The sequence below is a fragment of the Pteronotus mesoamericanus genome, unplaced genomic scaffold (assembly GCF_021234165.1).
Source record: "Pteronotus mesoamericanus isolate MK-2021 breed Mesoamerican mustached bat unplaced genomic scaffold, CSHL_Meso_final contig_164, whole genome shotgun sequence".
NCBI lineage: Eukaryota > Metazoa > Chordata > Mammalia > Chiroptera > Mormoopidae > Pteronotus > Pteronotus mesoamericanus.
The window spans coordinates 3,952,423-3,973,445 of record NW_026555065.1 but is presented as its reverse complement, the minus strand read 5'-3'; the positions used below and the strand labels follow the sequence as shown (position 1 = coordinate 3,973,445).

The window sequence follows — 21,023 nt, the reverse complement described above, 5'->3', positions numbered from 1 at the left end:
TAACCACTGGGCTTCAGTTTCATCTACAAGAGGGTTAATAGAATCTACCTACATTGTTGCATTAAATGAACACAGAGTAAGCACTACCTGAGTGCACATTATCTTTGCTTGTTTACCATTATTGCCTACTCTTCCATATGAATTGGAGTCTCCTTGTCAATTTCAATTTAAAACCTTATTGGTATTTCATTGGAACATTAAATATATAAATTAATGTAGGAATGACAGACATCTTTATAATACTGAGTTTCCCCATTGAAGAACATGGAATACCACATTTCATAAGATTTTCAAAAAGAGCTACCTATCCATTCTTCCACTTCCCACTGCTACCACCTTAGTCCAATCCATCATCGTTGCCTGGGAGGCTTATTATAACAGCCCCACATGGCCCTGATTCAGTCCTTGCTCCTTTATAGTCTGTTCACTTACATTGTAACCAGAAATGGTCTTTCAAAACTTAAGTCAAATTATGCCATTTCTCTGTGCAAAACCTTCCAGTAACTTCTCATCTCACTTTGAATCAAAGCCTGAAAAGGAATTAGAAACAGCAAAGCCAACTTTTAGTTTACTGTTGGAGAAGATTTGAGTTCAAGGGAGTTGTTTGTACACTGTTGATAACTGATCTGAAAAACAGAAAGTGTGATGAGGCAGGAGACAGGAAGGGGAGAGCAGAAGAAATGTCCAGGATAGGCCTCTAATGTTTCTCTCCATTCTCCTCAGAGCCTCCTTTTCCCAACAATCCAAAAACACACCTAATGATGCCCAACTTTTTTACTCAAAACCCTTTTAATGCCCCACTACATTTGGCATAAAATTACAAGTTAACCTAGTATATAAGATACTCTATTATTTGTTTTCAAATGTATGGAGCACCAAATAAATATAGGAAGTAGATAGGTGCTATTATAGTTAACAAAACAGGCATTGATCTTCACCATGTGTAGCAGGAAAGGCAAACAAGTGAAAAATAAACTTGGGAGGTTTGCTCTAGGACAGGAAATACTAGGCAGTGTCTAGATGCTGCTGGGAATGATTCAGAAGGAGACAATGTAGTAGAGACACCGACAAAAGAAATAAAGCTCTTGAGAAATGAGAAATGATAAGATCCCCTTATAATGATGTTGAGTTTTGGTAAGAGGGATTCTTCAGTTTTAACAGGGGAAAAAAAGGTTGGGTGCTAAAGCAGGTAGATTTATAGATTTGATGATGGGAAGGTGACTTTGATCTTCTGATGGTTTCTCAATAAAATGTGAGGCAAAGTCTTCAGTTGAATGGAGAGGGGAAATATATTAAATGATCATCTCAGAGCAGTAATGTGAAGCCACACTTGTTCCCTATTTCTCAACTCCCAAAGCTCCCTAGTTGTTTCAAATTTGTTATTTTCACTATTCCTTTCAGGAAAAGTCCTACTTGTTCTTCCAGGTACATCTAGGCCACCACCTTCTGTGCCACCACACCTGGTTACCTCACTTCCATTATAATGCACCGATGTTTGTGTTTGCTTCCCCTGCTAGACTAGTAAGCTTCTTGAAAAGCTTAGTCTGTGTCCCTAGTGTGAGGCCCACTCAGAATATTTAAGTAAGGATTTTCAATAAATATTTAACATAAACTTTAATAACGGAATTATTGTCTATGTTATTTATAACCAGGAGAATTTATTAGCAGGATATGAAAGTGCCGAGGAGTAACCAAACATTAGAATAAAGCATCTCACAATATCTGTGTCCTTTTAAAAATGGCACTGCGTTATGGACAGACCATCACACTAGCATTTAGTCCTTTTGTTTTATTCAAATGCTAAACCATAAGTATCAAGATACAAATTGTAGTTATATGCAGTTGAGTCTGATTTAAAAACATCAATTATGTTTTGTTAACAACTTCCAAACCAAATGTAAGTTGTTGTGACTAAAATGTCTCCCAGTCCATTCCTGGAAGATTACTCTTAATATATTTAGTAGCTACTTCAATTTTCACTCTACAAAAAGGAAAATAATGATGCTATGAGAAAGATAATGAGCACTTATAGTATGAAAGGCTTCCTGAGAGAAACTTTAATCATTACTACGGAGATTCAGAAGACTACTTGTTTCTGTTCCACACTATAGCAACCAGGCTTAAACACTCAGAAGAGTGAATTTCTGGTCCTACTCCAACCATAAACAGATACCTCACATCTCTTATTATATGACAGAAAGCCCAACTCTTCATCAACAGCATTTAGAATTTGCTAATGGCTTTACAGTTCTCTTCCTAAGAAAGAGGGGGTAAAAGGAAAATTCAAGAGTCTGGAAACCAAATAAAAACAAATATTTCAATGTACTTGGATTTAAACTATTTCAAATAAGTTTGAACTGAATGAATAGTATAGAAAATTGTATCAGCATTATTGAAGAAAAAGCTTAAAAAGTACCCAAATATTTGTGGAAACAACTAATTTTCATTTTTAAGACCCTGAAATTTCCCCCAGTGTTTAATTTTATTATATACAGGGTGGGGTAAAGTAGGTTTACAGTTGTGAGTACACAAAACACAAAAGTTTATTCTTGTATTATTATTTATTAATTACTGTATTATTTTCCATATGAACAGTAAACCTTTTGCCCCACTCTATAATGAAGATTAATAACTTATATTTTAGTGTGAACACATTAACTTATGCAGATAGCAAAGCACAATTTTCTTTAATGTTTTATGAAACCAAAGAATTAGACCAATATCCAGCATGAAAAAGCAAAACAAAACAAAAAACTAGCTCAGTACTTTAGGTAAATGTACAACACTGGGATATTTTGTTCAGTTCAGCACATGGCTGTTACTATGACTGATGCTGCATGCCACTTTTAGAATTAGATACCATCTTTTTCTGATGATTTAAGGAAGACTTCAATTCCATCTGCTCACTCATGGTATTAAAATGCATTAAAGGTAACAAATAAATCAGACAAGTCAGCAAGAGAATGGTCCTTTCTTTAGTACCAATTGGAAAATTAGTGTCATGCATCAGCAGGTAAGAGTAAGAATACAGCTAAAGGAATTATGAAAATATGGGTCTTCAGGGTACTTTTTCCATGAAAATTTTAACTACTTGGAAACTACCTGTTCTGATGTTTAAGATGAATAAAATTCTGATATTTTCAGTAAACAAATATGGGTAAAAAAGATTAAACTAAAGAATGGTATCTCAATCTTCAACTTTAAAGAATTTATTTTCCCATTTGTAGAGTAACATTATTGTAAAATCCACAGTTATTGCAACACCTGCATTGCTTAAAAGAACTCCTAAGAATTTTGTTTAAGCATATTTTTTAAAAAACTGAACCAAAGTAATGTACACTTTATCTCTGAACACTGTGTGAGGTCCACATAATGTCCTCCTCTGTACCAATCAATGTGATGTTACCTAATATACATGATCTGATTTTTATCCTCAAGGCTTCTGACCATGTATGATATCCAAGATAGATCCAATGCTTTTAATGTCAGACTACAGAGACAGTCACGATCCTAAATGTGGGAAGGAAAAGCTTTATGTACAGGACAAAAGTGGGACAGTTTAGCTGTTTGCAGCATCTGCTTGGCGAGGCCATCCTTCTTCTTCAACTCCAGAATCATACTCCTCCTCAGAGGATTCTTTTGTTGGAGCCCTGTAATGAAAAGCCATCAGTTTTTCAAAAGGAGGGGCACACATGATTTCTAGACTCAATAAACTAAACCACCTTGCGAAAAATGTCACACCAAAAAAAAATATATTAAGAGCACTCTTAATATTAAAATTGCTTAGTGGTGAAATATGGGAAAGATTTAGACCACACAGCCGAGAGTTATAAGTAATTTTCCTAACATTTTCCCTAGCAAATGTATTACTGAAATAAATTGACAGGAAGGCTTCAACTGTTAAGGCTTTAAAAATCCATTTCTCAGCAAAAAGTTAGAATCTATTATTTCCACTCAAATGCTCAACTTCTAGCATTTGTCTGTGGTAAAGAAGATGAGAACTTTTGACCAAATCTGACTTGACTCAGACTAGTCAAAATTATTATCAGACCACCACAATTCTTTTATATAGTAATGTCATTTAAAAAAACAAAAGATTGTCTCTTTGAGTAACAAAAGTTGTTCAAAGTCAATCAACTGCCTCCTAAGTTATTTTAGAAGATAAGCAAACATAAAACATATCTTGTGAAAGTTAAAACAGAAACCTAATTTTTGTGTAGGTAACATTAATGTCAAGTACTGTAAAATAAATATTTATTGATTAGGTCAGTAAACTATATCCTACAGGCCCATCATCTGTTTCTGTAAATAAAGATCTACTGGAAGACAGACATAGTCTGTCTATGGCTGCTATCATGCTATGAGGGCAGTATGAGTAGCTGCAATACAGACTGTATGGCTCTAAGATACTTATCTAGTCCTTTAAAAGAAAGTTTGCTGAACCCAGGAATAGATACAACAGTGAAAGATGTATCAAATTTGTCAACTGATATGATACAAATGAGAGAATAATTATGTCAAAAAAGCTTTGGTCTCTTGAAAGATATAAAGCAAGTCATTCACAAATTAAAGAATTATCAGCAAAGCTCATTTAAATCTCTGCATTTGGATTACTTGTAAGTCTCTTTTAATCTTCTTTAGGGGAAAAAATAGAGGCCAATTTTGAAGATCAGTTTTCAAAAGACTCACAAATTATTATTTAATAAACCAAAATTAGAAAATTTTTCTACAGAAAATTTATTATTATTGCTTCCCTATGAATATAAGGATATTTAGGCAATTTTTATGACAAACCACTCGCACTAAAGAGCTGATCTTAAATTTTAGATCGGTTCTAACTTGACAATACACTTTACCGGATGTATCCTGGTTCCTTTTTTCCTTCTACTACTTCTTTGTCAACCTCCACACATACAATATCAGAATTAGGGACTTCAAACATTGGTTCTAATAACAGCTTTTCCTAAAGAGATAAAAAGTAATGAACAACATGGAAAACTGAAGTTGTAAGTTATATACAACCTACTTGTATTCTACAGGCTACAAATCAAAGTCATGAACTCAACAAATATTACTGAGTCCCTATTATGTACCACAAATTGAATGTTGCAAAAGCCAGAGTAAAAGCTTTTATATTCTTTATATCAAAACAGTTTCTAACTAAATTCAGAAAGAAGTAATTCTATAAAGGAAGGCTATTTGTCTGTACTTCTCTGCCTGCTTTTAGATTCAGATGCTTCTCAAAAGCATTTCTGGCATATTCTATGACCAAGGAGGTCAACTGGTAATCCTTACTTTGAAAATGATTTAATCCTACATAATCTCTACCAGGTTCTTTAATTTTGACTATGACTTCAAATAAGCATTTGTCTCAAGTGCTTCAATAGATCTAAAGTTGCTTACTAAAGAAAACTAGTTTTACCTATAGGTAGGAGCAGGGTTATATTCCATCTTAAGGAAAATACTGCTTGAGCACATCGAGTTTCCTAAAAAATGTCAGTGCTATCACCTACTCTTCTAGTTTGCATGTTTGTATAAATCTGTCCTTAATCAGTGGCACTGCTGTGTAGGTCTTTATTAGAGAGTATAATCTCAAACTGTTCTATTGAGATGAGAAAAGTAGTATTTAGCAGTGAAATCTTAAAAAGAAAATAGGAACATGATCTTGCTTTGGGCGCATGTAGAGAAACACTAACCCACTGTACAGCCAGAACTTGCAGGTAGGGGAGAGAACTCTAAGGAAGAGAGTGGGCTGTGCCTAAAATAGGCTGGGTCTCTAGGACTTGTTACAAAATAAAAAATGTTGAGTTTATACCACACTGAAAAATTTATGGGTAAAGTGTCATGCTTTCTGCAAGTTAATTTCAAGCAAACAAACAACAAAAATGAGGATTTCAATGGGTCTGAGAAAGCACTCTGGGACTTAGTCAAAAGTCCTGTGTAGATTTTTCAGTAATTCTCTCTCCCTTGATCCTGATTTTTTTGTATTTCATCAATCGTATTATTTGTGTCCTTTGTTGCAAACAATTTAAAGTTTCTTTTCAGAACAAAAAATATAATCTATTGTGACAAAAAATCACAAAAACACTTGGCCAATTCTCTGGATATATTTCCAAAGGAAATACATGAAGGTTTAATATTCTCAAAACTCAGATGAAGAAATCATCAAGTTTTTATAATAGTAACACCAACTTACCATTATGGACCGAAGACCTCGTGCACCTGTTTTTCGTTCCAGTGCCAATCTGGCTATAGCTTTCAAAGCATCCTCAGTGACATTCAGTTCACACTAAAAATATATTTTTAAAAAATCAGAACTTAGATAATACTTGATATTTTCCTAATACAATCATATAGCATTTGATCTATTAACTATTACTACCTACCACCATTACTGGTCTTTTTACAACAAAAAGGAACCAATTGCCCTGATTTTACAGATAAAAAGTACCAAAAGGGTAAGTACACCAATTCGCTAGTACTTAGAAATATTGGGTCAGAATCTTGACTGACCCTAAATATATCCTTTCAGAATAAAGCACTTTTTGACTATCAATTTCTTACTGGAAAACATACATTTAAAAGAGTGTTACTAACTTTCTCATCCTTTAGAACAAAGGTAAAATGTTTGACAAGTCTCTAAATTACCACACATTTCAAAACAGAATTCAAATTATTGAGAATTTAACATCTTATTTCACAAAATCTTAGTACTAAACAACTTTTGGTTATTAATTTCTACCTTTAGAAATTGTATATTTTAAGTGAGGAATTTATCTCTCATGGTTTTTTAGAATCTTGCCTTCAAGTGGCACCACCTGTTCCTATCGATTAACCTATAAGAAGATATGAGTTTATGAATAACAAGTTTGTCCCTAATCCTTGAAGAGATTTTTTTCTAGATTAACATGGACTTTCTAGGACTTCACTCAACAATTATTGAACCCCTATGTATTTATATAGTAGAGACTAAACGATGAATTAGACATCCTCTTTGCCCTTAAGGAACTTAGTCTACTCAGTGGTGACAAATAAGCAAACTACTATTTACTGCATAGCATATGCATGTCGTGCTAAGGGAACACCAAAGTAGGGACATTTAAATAAAACCAGAGGACCACTGAAGGATTTTAAAGAGGTAGTAAAATAATTAGTTTTGTGTTTATTCATTCAATAAATATTTATTAAAAACTTAGTATCTGTTTGCTGGGCACTGTGCTCAATAATTTAAAATGATCCACTTTGGAAACAGAAGATAGTAACAGTGGTGATGGTCAGAGACACATCTGAGACAGGGAGACTGACCAATTAGGAACCAAATGCATGGGTCAAGGTGAACAATGATAAAGGAGCTTGAGTTTAGGTAGTAGCAATGGCAATAGAGAGAAGGAGACTAATATTTAGAGATAGTAAGTTCATAAAACCCAAAACATTAGCTATCAGAGATTGGCTGTTGGGGCTTGAGTGACCCCCAAGTGCCTGGCTGCAAAGAAGCTGATATGGGAGCTAATAGAACTTCATAGAAAAAAAGTATATAAAAGTATATGCAGTATATCACAATAAAAGCATCTAGAATATTAAGGCTGAAAAGACAATCCTGTGTGTCTGACCTGAGGGGTTGAGAGTAGGCTGTTGGAATTATATTACACACACACACACACACACACACACACACACACACAAACCCCCCCCACCCCCGCTTTGGATTTTAAGCTGTAATGAAGATTTTAATTAAGAAAAAATAAAACCAACTCCAAAATGCCTAATATAACAAAATATACCTTCCCTGATTTCTAGATCCATATTTAGTGAGGAATAGGCTGGTATTCCAGATGAGCAGGACTGCTTTTTTATTTCTTAAGCTAATTTAAGTTTCAATAGCAAAAAAAACACACAAACCATAAATTAAAGAAGTATGAAAAATAAAAATCTAACCTTATCCATGCTGAATAAGGCCTGGTACTGAGGAATAACAGCATTACGTGGCTCAGTTAGTATTTGTACAAGTGTTTTCTCATCTAGGCTATGCAAAGGAACCACCACAGGCAACCGCCCCACAAACTCAGGAATCATGCCAAATTCAATGAGATCTCTGGCTTCTACATGACGTAATAATCGATCTTTTTCTTCAATGTCTTGGTGAGTATTTGATTCGCCGCTTCGATTGGCAAGGTCTGCAGCAGCTGCAGCCCTTCTGCCTTTTCCCAGATTAGATGGTGTTCCAAATCCAAGATACTGCCAAAGAACAGATGGATGTTATAAATAACAGATGAAGTTGCGTTGTACTAAGTACTTTGCATGCACATCTCATGTGATCTTTGTAACATAAGAAAGTCCTATTATCACTCACATTTTACAAATGAAAAATGGGCCTAGAGAGGTTAAGTACCTAATACCTTGAACAAGCTCTTGTTGCTCTAACTGGCAAAAGCAGGATTTGAATTCAGGTCTATCTGCCTTCAGAATTCAGAACCTAACCCCTATATAATAACAAACTTTCAAAGAATAATTTCTAGTAAAAGTAGATAAGTAAAAATTATAAAAAAAAAGTCCCACAGAACTCAGATAATGATGTTGCAGCATTTTTCTGAGACCTCTGAACTAGTGTGGTTTCCAGAATGTGTAAGAACTGTGAAAATGGAAATAGTAATTACTGTGTAACCAAAGTTAATTTTGTAAAACTATATACAGGAGTATGGCCTATGGAACAAGCAGCCTTATGAAGACATTATCCACAAGTGTCTTAAGTCACTGCTAATCTATGACTTAGGGTTGCATACATCAGCCTATGAATTAGAGTAATTTGAGATTATATTTTATAAAGAACATATAAGGACAACATCAAGCAAGAATGCTATCTGTTGCAAAAGGTTGGATATCTACGGCATATGGATCTTGCTTCAGTAATATAAAAGAACTATACTCTAGGCAATTATCAGAAAGTTTAATTTTGATATGTCACATAGCTTTTGTGGAAAGTATAAGCACATGATGCGTGAGAAAACAGCTTAAATTAAAAATAAATTCCTTTGATTCTCTAAGCTGTGTACATGGACCATTAGTGTATTGGAAAGGAAAATACTTTTCATTCAATAATTTAAACACTTATTAACCACATATTACATATAAGCATATACAGTTATATATAACCACTAAGCGTTATTATAAAACACTGGGGATACAAAGGTGAACACAGCCCTTATCCTAAAAGGGCTTGTTTAGAGGGAGAACACATGAAGGTATTAAAGTATCATAAGTGCAATAAAGGACAACTGTACAAGAAACAATGGCAGTGGAAAGGAGGAAAGGAAGCACATACAGGGGAGTGAGGGTAAGTGGTGATCAAGAAAGCCTTCACAGAGGAATTTCCTAATCGTTTAACAGACTGAATCTTAAAGGATTAACACGTATTTGCCAACCAGGTAGAGGCAGTGGAGGGCATGATCTAGCAGGGGTGTCCAATCTGCGGCCCAGGACCGCCAGGACCGTACAGTCAGGACCGCTATGAACGTGGCCCAACACAAAATTGTAAATTTACTTAAAACATTATGAAATATTTTTTGTGGTTATGTGTCGCAATGTATTTTATGCATGGCTCAAGACAACTCTTCTTTGAGTGTGGCCCAGAGACGCCAAAAGGCTGGACACCCCTGATTCTAGAGGAATAAAACTGAAGGCCTACAAGTACTTTGATAGGGTTGAAATACAAGTATATTACTTAATATTGTACCCAAGGCTTTCAACAAAGGCTGATAAAACAATAGCCACATGCATGTGGTTAATCCTCTATAAAATCACTGCTGAAGATTCTTATGCCTATCTCCTTTCATAAAGATCTATGTAACAAACTATTTTTTTAATTTGTTTCTCCTGAAGACCACATATGACTTTAACCTTCCTTCTATGTTTCCAATCTCTTTTCTCATTATTTTTAACTGTTCTTTTCTACATGTTTCTAGCTTCAAATCTTGTTGGAATTACTAATTGTAAATAAATATCAGAACATGGTTCCTGCCTCTGGTCACAGAATTTCAAATACAAAGTTATCTTTCTCTCTTTTTCTGACACATACACACTCACACACATAATTTCTTTCTAATTTGTTAGGCTAATTTATTCAGAATTTCAAAAGCAAAGAAAAACCCCCCACCAAATTAATAATATGAAAAATAAAAATATAACCCTATCCATGCTGAATAAGGCCTGGCACTGAGGAATAACAGCATTACATGGCTCTGTTAGTATATGTACAAGGGTTTTCTCATTTAGACTATGCAAAAGAATTACTACAGGCAACCATCCCATTAGCAGCACTGTATTTTTACTACTACTAAACTGCTACTAGTGCATGCGAAGCCGAGGAGAAAGACTTAAAAGCAAGTAATAGAGCAAAGAGTTGATCTATGATATCTTCACTTAAGGAGAATACTATATTATATAAAAGGGGTCATCTGTGACCTAGCCATTATGTAAAACACAAAAATATGAAAAATACAGGTCTTTCGGATTTCTATGCTGATATTATATTTTATTATAACCAATCAACAAACAGATTCTGGGCATGTACCTTGAGGGTACGAAGAAATAAGTTCCAGTTAAAATCAAGGTTTATAAGTAGTGAATGTCAGCAGTAATCTGTGGGCAGGGGCAAGGGAGACAAGCTCTTTATTGGGCTTCAGTGAACTGAGGAAGAGGAATGAACAGAAATTTTACAAATACAACACCTACCTCAAATAATAACTCCTTATGAAACATAAAACCAAAATCATCAAGTTATACTTTAAAAATGCCCATATATAGATGATATTTAGAAATCTTCTAATATACTACTCTGAAATTAAAAAGAAAAAACTAGAAATATGTTTCTAGTATGCTCTAAGAAAACCTAACTCTTAAAAATTCACAACCAGCAGCCAGCAGATATGAGAATAGAAACTGAGTGTCCATCCTCTGTAACTTCAAATGCTCTCTATCCCAGTAACCCATCAGAAAAACTTACCTTTTCATTTTTCCTCCTGCTGATGATTCTGTCTAAACCATTGAAAGCACCAGATGCAACAAACAGGATGTTTGTTGTATCAACTTGTACCGTTTCCCCACGTAGCTTGCGGGAATTCTTTTCTGGAACATTGACTATTGTGCCTTCTAGTAGTTTTAATAAGCCCTAAATAAAAAATGAGTAATTTATAGCATCATCATATAAGTGTATTATTTATGACACATCAGATAATGGAATTTAATGTGGAAAATAATGTGTAGTTATGGTCAATGAGCATAACTAAAGAAAACTCCCACATTTCTATAACTACCACGTTATCACATCAGTAATTCATAAATTTATGTGCAAAAATTATAGGATTCCTCATGCATTCAGAAAATAGTCAGCTAAGAGGTTGTTTTTGATGGTAAAGATATAATTCTGACATAAAAGATAAAATTATGACTCTCTAAGATGGTATCCAACCATTGTGGGAACCTTCAAAATTTGAAAAAAGTTACAGATATGTCTTTCATATATATAAAAATTTTATTCTACTCCTGGTATTAAACTTTGAGAATACCTATATTTTGAGATGGCTTTATAAAAAAAAAGTTACCCAACACATTTTCTAATTGGGCTTGTACCTCTCTCTGTCTTTGTCAAGAAAAGAGAGCAATCTTCCTTATCCTGTATTTTATGTCATAATTAGTTACCAGTAAAAGGTCATTTGAACAATATATCATTTGGACTTTAATTATGACTCTACAAGGAATGAAACATTATTTTATCCCATCTTCTAACTAAGTGAAAAGAATGAGATACATATATGTAGTTCATTGTGTCTAATTAGAGCCAGACTTTTAAGAGTCTTCTAGAACTAGAGGCCTTCGAGGAATAAAACCAACAAAAATTGAATTTCTTTTTTTTTCTGTTCTTTAAAATATGTTTAATTTCCTAAGAAAGGTAATGTGGTATTTAAAATCACCAATTAGCTTTCTCTTAGGATTGAACTACTTTAAATGGTATGTGGAGTTTGGGGGTGGGAAAAATAAACAAAACAGAATCTAATTAAATATGAAACCAAACGTACAATATTGGGAGGCTGATGTATTCCCTTCCTTTTAGTGGGCTTGAACAAAATATTCAACTGCTTACTTGCTGAACGCCTTCTCCACCTACATCCCGTAACTGATGAATGCCTGGCACACTGCCAATCTTATCTACTTCATCCAGAAAGACAATTCCTATAATTTAAGGAGGAATTTATTTATAATATGAAAAGATATGCACAAGATAGATAACCTCAGCTTTAAAAGACTAGTAGCCAGAGAGCAGTTATTTGGTCTTTCACACATAAGATATTCAATGGCTTAATGTTATAAAAGAAAATACTGCAATCTCTCCCATTCATTTTGTGCAAATGTTTTATAATTTATTTTATATAATATCACTTGGGTATGATAATCAATTCTGTCTGACAAGAGTTACCTACCCCACTAACATTTTCAGGTTCTTGATTCTAGGAACTAAGGTAGAGTTACAGTGTAGAAGCAGGAGGTACATGCAGCGCTGATACTAAGAAAACTTTGGCTCTTTCCCAACTATATTGTCTTATAATATGTCTGAAAGGAAGACATATTTTTGGACAGGAAGCACAAGAAAATAAAGAATAAAAGAAGGAAAAAACAAAAAAGGAAAAGAAAAAAAGGTACTCATATAAACAAGGACAGTTGATAGATGGGGAAAGGAGAAATGCAGCATCTACGGTATCTTATAGGTCAACAGGCTAATCTGTTTCTAGACTCATCCTGTATTCTCCTGCCCTTGCTCTTGTCCTTGCTCCCTTCTCCTCCCCATATTAGACCCCAGTATTAGGAGTCTAGAGGAGAGTTAGAACAGCAAACACAATGACAGAATTAAGGATCTAATGGACTGGTAATTTAGACATTTTTCACTCAAGTAATCATCTGATGACAGTAAGGCAAAGCAAATTCAGTGACCCTTAGTATACTAGAAATGTTTAACAGGGCTACTTTTATATAATTACAGAATTTTACTCCTTGATTCAAAATAATTGTATTAGCTCTTAGTATTAGACTGCTTCCTCAGTAGACTACTGAGGGACAGAGAACCAATCTATGCTGAAAACTTACCTTGTTGTGCTTTTTCTACATTATAATTGGCATCTTGGAGCAGTTTGGCAATCACAGATTCAATATCTTCACCTACATATCCAGCCTGAGTCAAAGTTGTACAGTCACAGATAGCAAAAGGGACATCAAGGCATTTAGCTAGAGTTTGTGCCAGCAGAGTTTTACCTATAAAAAGAAACAGTAACTAAAAGTTACTACAAACATGTTGACATACAAATTCTCTTCAAAAATGCAAAATAAATTTGAATAGTATATAATTTAAAAAATCACTGTTACATCTTTTCTCCGCTTGTATTCAGATCTAATGGCATGTTATTTTTATTATCCCTGTTACAACGTTAGAAGCCGGCCTAAAGGGCAATATCAATGCCTCAAATCCAGCTTGAAGCCTATGCAGAAGTACTGATTATGTATGCATAAGATTAGCCTTGGATTTTCTTCTCAAGATTAGGATCTCCCAATGACAAAATATAGGTTATAGGATTATTTATATTCTATTTTTAAAAATGAGTAGTAAATTTTTCCAGGAAGTTATTTACCTGACCCAGTTGGTCCAAGCAGCAAAATATTACTCTTTTCAAGTTTTATGTCATCATGGGCAGAATCCAATACTTCACCTCCTCGTTTTTCCTGAGGCATTTGCTGATTTACCTGTTGCTGCACTGACGCTCCTAAAGCATTACCATGTGGACTAATTCCAGCAATCTGAAGCAATTCTGAAAAAATACCAAAAGAATTACTAAAGCTTCATTATATTTTACTTGAAAAAATGTCCATTAAAATCTTATATCTAAAACCAATCACTTATTTAGAAAAATTTAAATATTTTGACTATCTGTCTTACCTAAAAAGAAAGAAAACTTCCAATTATCTAGTGACAAGTTTACAATAATTTTTCAGGAAAACTCAAGCAAAGGAAATATTCTTTTTATCCTCCCTCCTTACTTATGTAAACCTGTAAGAAGAATGCCCTTTCACTTAAGGGAAGGCAGCCTACTGGAAAAAGAATATTGGTAGGACTCAGAAAGCTTTAGTTTTAGATCCTTCTTTTGTCTCTAAACAGCTATATGATTTGGGGCAAGTCATGTAAACCTTAGTGCTGTTTCCTGATCCATAAAATGGCAATAATTCCTGTCCTATCTATTTCAAACACATGGTTGGGTGGTATAAGAATAAAATACAATGGATTTGGAAGTACTTTGAAAGACAAAGGTATATATTTTTTTCAGTACAAATAAAAATAAGCATGGCTAAAGAGGAAAAACCAAAACACTGAACTGAGAAATAACTTGGTTGTTTCCAAAAAACTTGGTTGTAGCCTCAGTTCTGCGGCTGTGTCTGCTGCTGCTTAACTTTACTGGGCCTGCTTCCTTACTACAAAGTGAAAATACTGAGACATAGGACCTCCACAGTCTCTTCCACATTTAAGAGTGATTCTGTGAGTCTATCAGAGAAACCAAGTATGGTAAGATTCACTGTCCCCTGGCCCTATTTGAATCTGATTTTATAGGATCTCAATTGGATCCTTCTAGTCCCTTTATGAAAAATACAATGTTTAACTCGATGGGATTGATATTGCTGATGAACTATCAGTTATCAGCAGATTCTTAAAACCAAAATAAAATTTTATTCTCATTCTTCCTTGGCTGAAGGAAAGAATCCCATTTTTCAATTGTCCACACTTGTAAATATCCATATTGCTCCTCAGTATTTGAGGGATTGGTTCTCAGTATTTGAGGTATTTTTGCTCATATTATACTTGCCCATATTTTCTGAATTAAATTTTAGGTTGATTCCAATAAATGGTTTAAGAATGTCAGTACTTTCCAATGCATTATTATTTTAATCAAACCAACAGATAGATGTCTAGCAGACACAACTATTATTATGGTCCTATTCCATCTGGCTGTCACTTTCAAACTATCTTAGTGGTCACACTTAGGGTAAAGGGTTATTCTATTCATCAACAATAATAGGCATTTAATAAACATTTTAATGTAATTAAATTGCACTACATTTGAGAATTCACAATTAGTGACTAATTCACAATGCTATGCTTCATTACAATCCACATCAGGCCAAAAATATAAATAAATTAAATAAATTAAAAAAGGCAATCCCCAATTTGAGTGCAGTTAGTTAACTAGCTGTCCCTAGCAGAATTGTTTGCTTTAAAAAAAAAAAATTCTGTCCTGGCTGGTGTGGCTCAGTGGATTGAGCACTGCCCTGTGAACCAAAAGGTAACCAGTTCAATTCCCAGGGCACATGCCTGGGTTGCAGGCCAGGCCCCCAGCGGAGGGCATGCAAAATGCAACCACACATTGATGTTTCTCTACCTCTCCTTCTCCCTCTCTAAAAGTGAATAAATAAAGTCTTTTTTAAAAAATTCAGCAAAATTCAGTTAGGAATTGTGACAATATAAGGGACTTGGCTCAAGTGTAGGTCTGCCCAATGAGGGAAAAATGATTTAGGTGAATAATTTGAATAAAATTTCAAGAGGCATTGTAACTACAATGGAATCACATGATGCATGTATTTAATTTACTCAATGATTTAAGTTAAAAAAGGAGTAATTTAAACAGTACAGAACAGATGATGCTAATCACTATATTTTATGAAAATATGCTGCAGAAAACTTGAGATAACTCTCCTGTTCTCTCAGGTAGTCTTTGTTTCTGCCTATCTCTCACTGGATAAGCAACTCTTTACAATGAGCAGGACTACAAACAAGCAGGCTAGTGCAGTGGTTAGCTGCATGAAACTTATCAGCTGCATAGCCCTGGACAAATTACACAAAATTTCTGTGTTTCGGTTTTGTCATCTGTAAAATGAGGGTGAAAATAAGTTTCTGTCTTAACAGGTGTTGGGAAGATTAAGTGAGTTAATATATGTAAAACACTTAGAACAGTGCCTGGCAGAAACTTTTGTAACTGTCATAGAAGAATTTGCTGTTAGCACTGCTATTTCATTAGTGTTTAAGTATTTCTATAACATAGCCTTTAAAAGCAAACCAAGTACTGAGTTGGCCAAAAAAGTTCATTTGTCTTTTTTTTCAGTAAGATGACTCTAGTAGCACTTAGTTATCTCTCACTTCATTTGAAACAATTTTGTTAAGACTGTATTGTGACAGCTGTCTTATGTCAGTGTACATTTTTTTAAAAAACTTATCAAAATTGGTGATTTTTTTGTGTAGCCATTTTAATATTGAAGGTGAAAGAAAATATACATCTTTGGCATATTATGCTTTGTTATTTCAAGAAAGGTAAAAACGTAACTGAAATGCAAAAAAAGATTTGTGCAGTGTATAGAGGAGGTGACTGAATGTGTCAAAAGTGGTTTGTAAAATTTTGTGTTGGAGATTTTTCGCTGGATGATTCGCCACAGTCGGGTAGACCAGCTGAAGTTGATAGCTATCAAATTGAGACATTAATTGAAAACAATCAACATTCTACCACACAGAAGACAGCCAACACACTCAAAATAGCCAAATCGATAAAGTTACTGGTAAAATGAAAAATGTGTCTTTTATTTTACAGAAAAAACTGTATGGCCTTCTTGGCCAACCCAATATTTCATCTGATGCTCCACTTAAGAAAAGTGTGTTCTAATGATGGAGGGGAAAAAACTATCACTCTTTTTCTTTTTTTAAGTGGGTTTTCTTTTTGTACAAGGAAATGAACAAGCTCCTGGATAAGACCTGGGTAATGTCCCAGTTCCAATTCCCAGTCACTTTGTTCCAAATACAGATTGTAAATTTTTATGACATGGGGTCCTTCTACCATCAGCCATCAGTCTTATTATGTAGTATGTTGGTCTCTAACATGTGATTTCCAAAGGAACTTTCAAGAATATTTTGATTATATATGTCTTTGGCCTCATGCCTTAACTTTACAACTTAAAACCCCACATATGACTAGACTAACCTATACATAAAAATAAATTCTATTTAGGCATTCAAAATATTAATTTCTAAGTCAATCAATACATATAATTATAAACTGCTTTTACCTAAATTCGTAAATACTATCACTTGTTAACATTTAAATTACATTAAATCAGTACAAGTATCATATATTTTTTCAAAATATTCTCTATTGACTTTTCTTTACTACCTGTTTCACAAGCAATCTGCCTAAATTTATGAATATTGACAGCATATTTGATTATATCTTTGGACTAGAAAATATTTATTATACATGCAGTTAAAGTGTAATATTTAGATCTTACATTCTAATATGTAATCTAATTCTATGGCACTTACTGTTTCTTAATTTTATCATGCATGGTATAATTATTATTTTCATACAACTTAAAAATAACTAGAGATAATACAATTTTATTACATATAAAAAATGTCACGCCAGAGTTGGTAAACTGGTTATGTTCTCATGGCACATCCTATATATAAAGAGAGTACACTTCAACCAGTACATATATCATATTGCTTGGTTCAAAGGCAAAGTAAAAGTATCAAACTTATAAATGATGTTCAAACTGGTTTATTATTTACTTGTACTTTTTATTTTTAATTACTGAAACGAAAGGCCACATAACTCCTTTTATGATGCCCGTGGAACCTTCACCCTCTGTGCAGCAACATCACCTCCAAAGGAATGGGCACAAGGCATCAGAATGGCCGCTCTCCTGGATGCATCAGGTCCTTCCACACCCTCCATCAGACCTGATGCTTAGAAGGGCAATCCAGGGCTGGAAACACTAAGTTGGGGCTTATTCATAATTTGTAAGGCTGTACTAAGCTTCATATACACCAAAACTAAACTGTGGTTTCTGGCAAAGAGTTGCTGGAAGATAAAGTGCCTTCCCTAAAATTTCTGTCATTTATAATTATGCAGACCAACTCTAATTGTAAGCAAAAAAAAAAAAAAAAAAAGAGAGAGAGAGAGATATAAAATGGCAAGCTATAGATTTTTACAAATACAACTCCTGTTACTATGTAGGTCTACATTTAAAAAGAAACACTATATATAACACTTTTCATCTCTCTACATTTTGCTTTACAAAATACCACAACAGAAAAAAGAACATCAAATATCTGCAATAACCTGACATATACAAACTATGCAAATCAGTAATGAAAAACTGTTCCAGAATTATATATACAATGTATGATAAACATGTTTAGATAATACACATTTTTCTTGGTAATACACAAGCAAATACATGTCCCATTACTACTGCTGACATATGTCACTGAGGTAAATCTCAAAAGGAAGAATGATTACAGAGGAGGACCTGAGGCGAGGTCACTTACTTGTAAATCTGTACTCATCCTCCCGTCTTCTTATTTCTAACTCTAAGAAAGAGGATGAAAATGGCAACATGAAAATATTATATATTTGTTTAGGGGAACAAACAAGGAGTATCCCAGTTCTTATCTCTTCTCAATATATTTAAAGAATGTGTTCATTAACTTTTTTTAGCCTTTCAAAACATGAAAGAATCATATGTTGCATCCTTTCCATATTAAAAAACCCAAATATAATTAATGAGGGCTACCCAGTTGCTAATATTCACAGTTGTCCAATACAAAGTTGGTATCTATTGTAAGAGTAATAATAATCAAAGTCTTCAGTAAGAGTTTAAACCCTTCATAGTATAAATACCATATAAGCATTTGTTTTTCTAGACCTAGAACAGCTTAATTATTGATTTGTTGACTGAAAAAAATCAGAAGAAAATCATTTTGCTCTATGACTGGGCCATGCTATTTGGACCTTACAAAAATGAAGGTTCCAAGTTTTCCATTAGTTATTATGACTTACACTTTCTAAAAATAGAGTAACTGATACTACCACACAACTATTTTGCAGTAAGTTCAACAAGTGAACAAGTGTCTTCATTGAGTCAGTTATATATTTAGTAGCTATTCAAAGTAACCAAAAGTATTACAGTTTTATAAATGTAAGTATTTAGCAGAACCCTATCAAATTGTAAAATGACAGCTATAGGCCTAAGTAAGAAATCAGGGCTTCATGGCCAACAACAACAAAACTTAAAATATTTACATTTTACTCTATTCAGTTTTTTTAATAAAATCAATCTACTAATATAGCACACATTATTGTCCATAGTAAGCTAAGATTACATAGTACATTGGTATATTAGAATCTATCATTAATAAGATTTATATTGATACTTTGGATCACTTACAAATTTGCCCCTAACCTTAAGCACTGCAACTGGGGCCCAAAAAGGAAAGGAAAGAGTGCTACCTATGTTCTCCAAGAGTTATCTATGTATATATAAGGCTCAGGCAAAAGAAATTTTGTATCCTGAACCCAAAAGAAAAGAACTCAGAGTCATACAGAGCACTGCGCTGAGAGGGTCATGGGGAACTGGCTGTGGTGAGGTCTATAATTTAAAGACGATGTCTCAATCTCTACGACTCTGAAACGTTTTTCACTGAGACCCTTGGTAAGGAATACCTGTGCCTCTGTGACTTGGAACCCATACACATATAAATAAAAGCTAAAGTTTTAAGAAAGAATACTTAACTACAGTTAATGTACTCTGGTATTTTCTATTCATATCTATTAACTTTTTAAAAAAATGCTTTTGGAAACCTATCAAAATCACTTCATAATTCACTAAAGAGAAGTGACCTGTACTTTGAAAAATGCTGTACTATACTAAATGCACTTTAAGACAAAAGCAAGGAGTTACAATACAGATTACTCCTAGGCATAGTAACCTCTATTTTGGCCTATTATTGAAACACTAACCTCTAGGTGTTAATGATGTCTGCTTTTCAACCTCGGCTTGCTGCCTCAGGTTAGCTGGGATATTATTATATATTCTTTTATAATGATTGTACACAGCAACTGAAAGCACCTTCTTAGCAAATGACTGGCCAACAACATACTTGTCGAGGTAGTTATAAATCTGAAAAATAATTAGGTATGAATAATTTAATATGAGCTATCATAAAAACATATACATTAAAAAGTTATATACTAAATATAATTTGCTTCCAGTTTTAAACTTGAACAGAGACTCATCAAAAACAAAATGCCAGGGGCATGATACATTATATAGCAATGACTCAAGGACCCAAACCCTAAAGGTACAAAAACACAAAGTATCACTGTCCTCTTTTAGTGCTACTAGTGCTAGTTCCTATTCTATAAATAATGCTATTGATGCTAACTTTTAAAAGTTAACATTAAAGACTTAGAATACCTACACATGGTACCAGGAGTCTAAAAGTATCATCATTAATGTAAATCACTAAAATTAATCCTTTCTACACCTCTCTCAATCATATGAATAATATTCTTCACAAATAAAATGTATTATAAAATTACCCTTTTCAAAAACAGGCATCATATAATCAATAGCCACTATACTACCAGTATTTATGTATTTTAATACTCACAAACATTTAGCCTTTCCTCAGATATTAACTTTAAAGGTACATATTTATCTACATGGCACTATAAAAGCTTTCTTCTTAAAAGAAACTAAAATCTCTATTCAATACTTGGCTATTGCCAACAGCCTGGAACCTGGGACAGATTCCTTCAGCTTTCAGTAAAGAGAAATTAACTGTTAATATTCACCAACTCTGGAAAATTGTTAAATTGCCTAATTATTTTCCAGAACTTTGACTCGGATATCTAAAGTCTACATAAATTGGCAGAGAATATAAAGCTTAATAGCTATATTTTCTATTACATTATTTATTTTTATACTACAAATTCTTTAGTTGTTGACCACATGCATTTTATTAAGGTTTGTAAAAAAACTTCACAAATTAGCCCTAGCTGGTGTGGCACAGGGGATTGTGCACCAGCCTGCGAACCAAAGTGTCTCAGGTTCAATTCCCAGCGTAGAGCACATGCCTGGGTTGCGGGCCAGGTCCCCAGCAG

The 21,023-nt window shown here is 33.9% G+C and overlaps 1 protein-coding gene across 1 annotated transcript in view; it reads right to left on the bottom strand.

Annotated features, from left to right (window-relative positions):
• Window positions 1–1,638: 1,638 nt before the first annotated feature.
• CLPX (caseinolytic mitochondrial matrix peptidase chaperone subunit X) overlaps window positions 1,639–21,023 on the bottom strand; it is a 36,229-nt gene continuing 16,844 nt past the window's right edge. The window contains exons 5-14 of the mRNA XM_054565281.1: window positions 19,878–20,037; window positions 18,407–18,448; window positions 13,674–13,850; window positions 13,135–13,299; window positions 12,137–12,225; window positions 11,000–11,164; window positions 7,936–8,235; window positions 6,197–6,289; window positions 4,857–4,963; window positions 1,639–3,650 (exon numbers count right to left, since the gene is read on the bottom strand). Of these exons, the coding sequence (XP_054421256.1) occupies window positions 3,560–3,650; window positions 4,857–4,963; window positions 6,197–6,289; window positions 7,936–8,235; window positions 11,000–11,164; window positions 12,137–12,225; window positions 13,135–13,299; window positions 13,674–13,850; window positions 18,407–18,448; window positions 19,878–20,037 (1,389 nt within the window). The 3' untranslated portion in view covers window positions 1,639–3,559. The remainder of the gene's footprint in view (window positions 3,651–4,856; window positions 4,964–6,196; window positions 6,290–7,935; window positions 8,236–10,999; window positions 11,165–12,136; window positions 12,226–13,134; window positions 13,300–13,673; window positions 13,851–18,406; window positions 18,449–19,877; window positions 20,038–21,023) is intronic.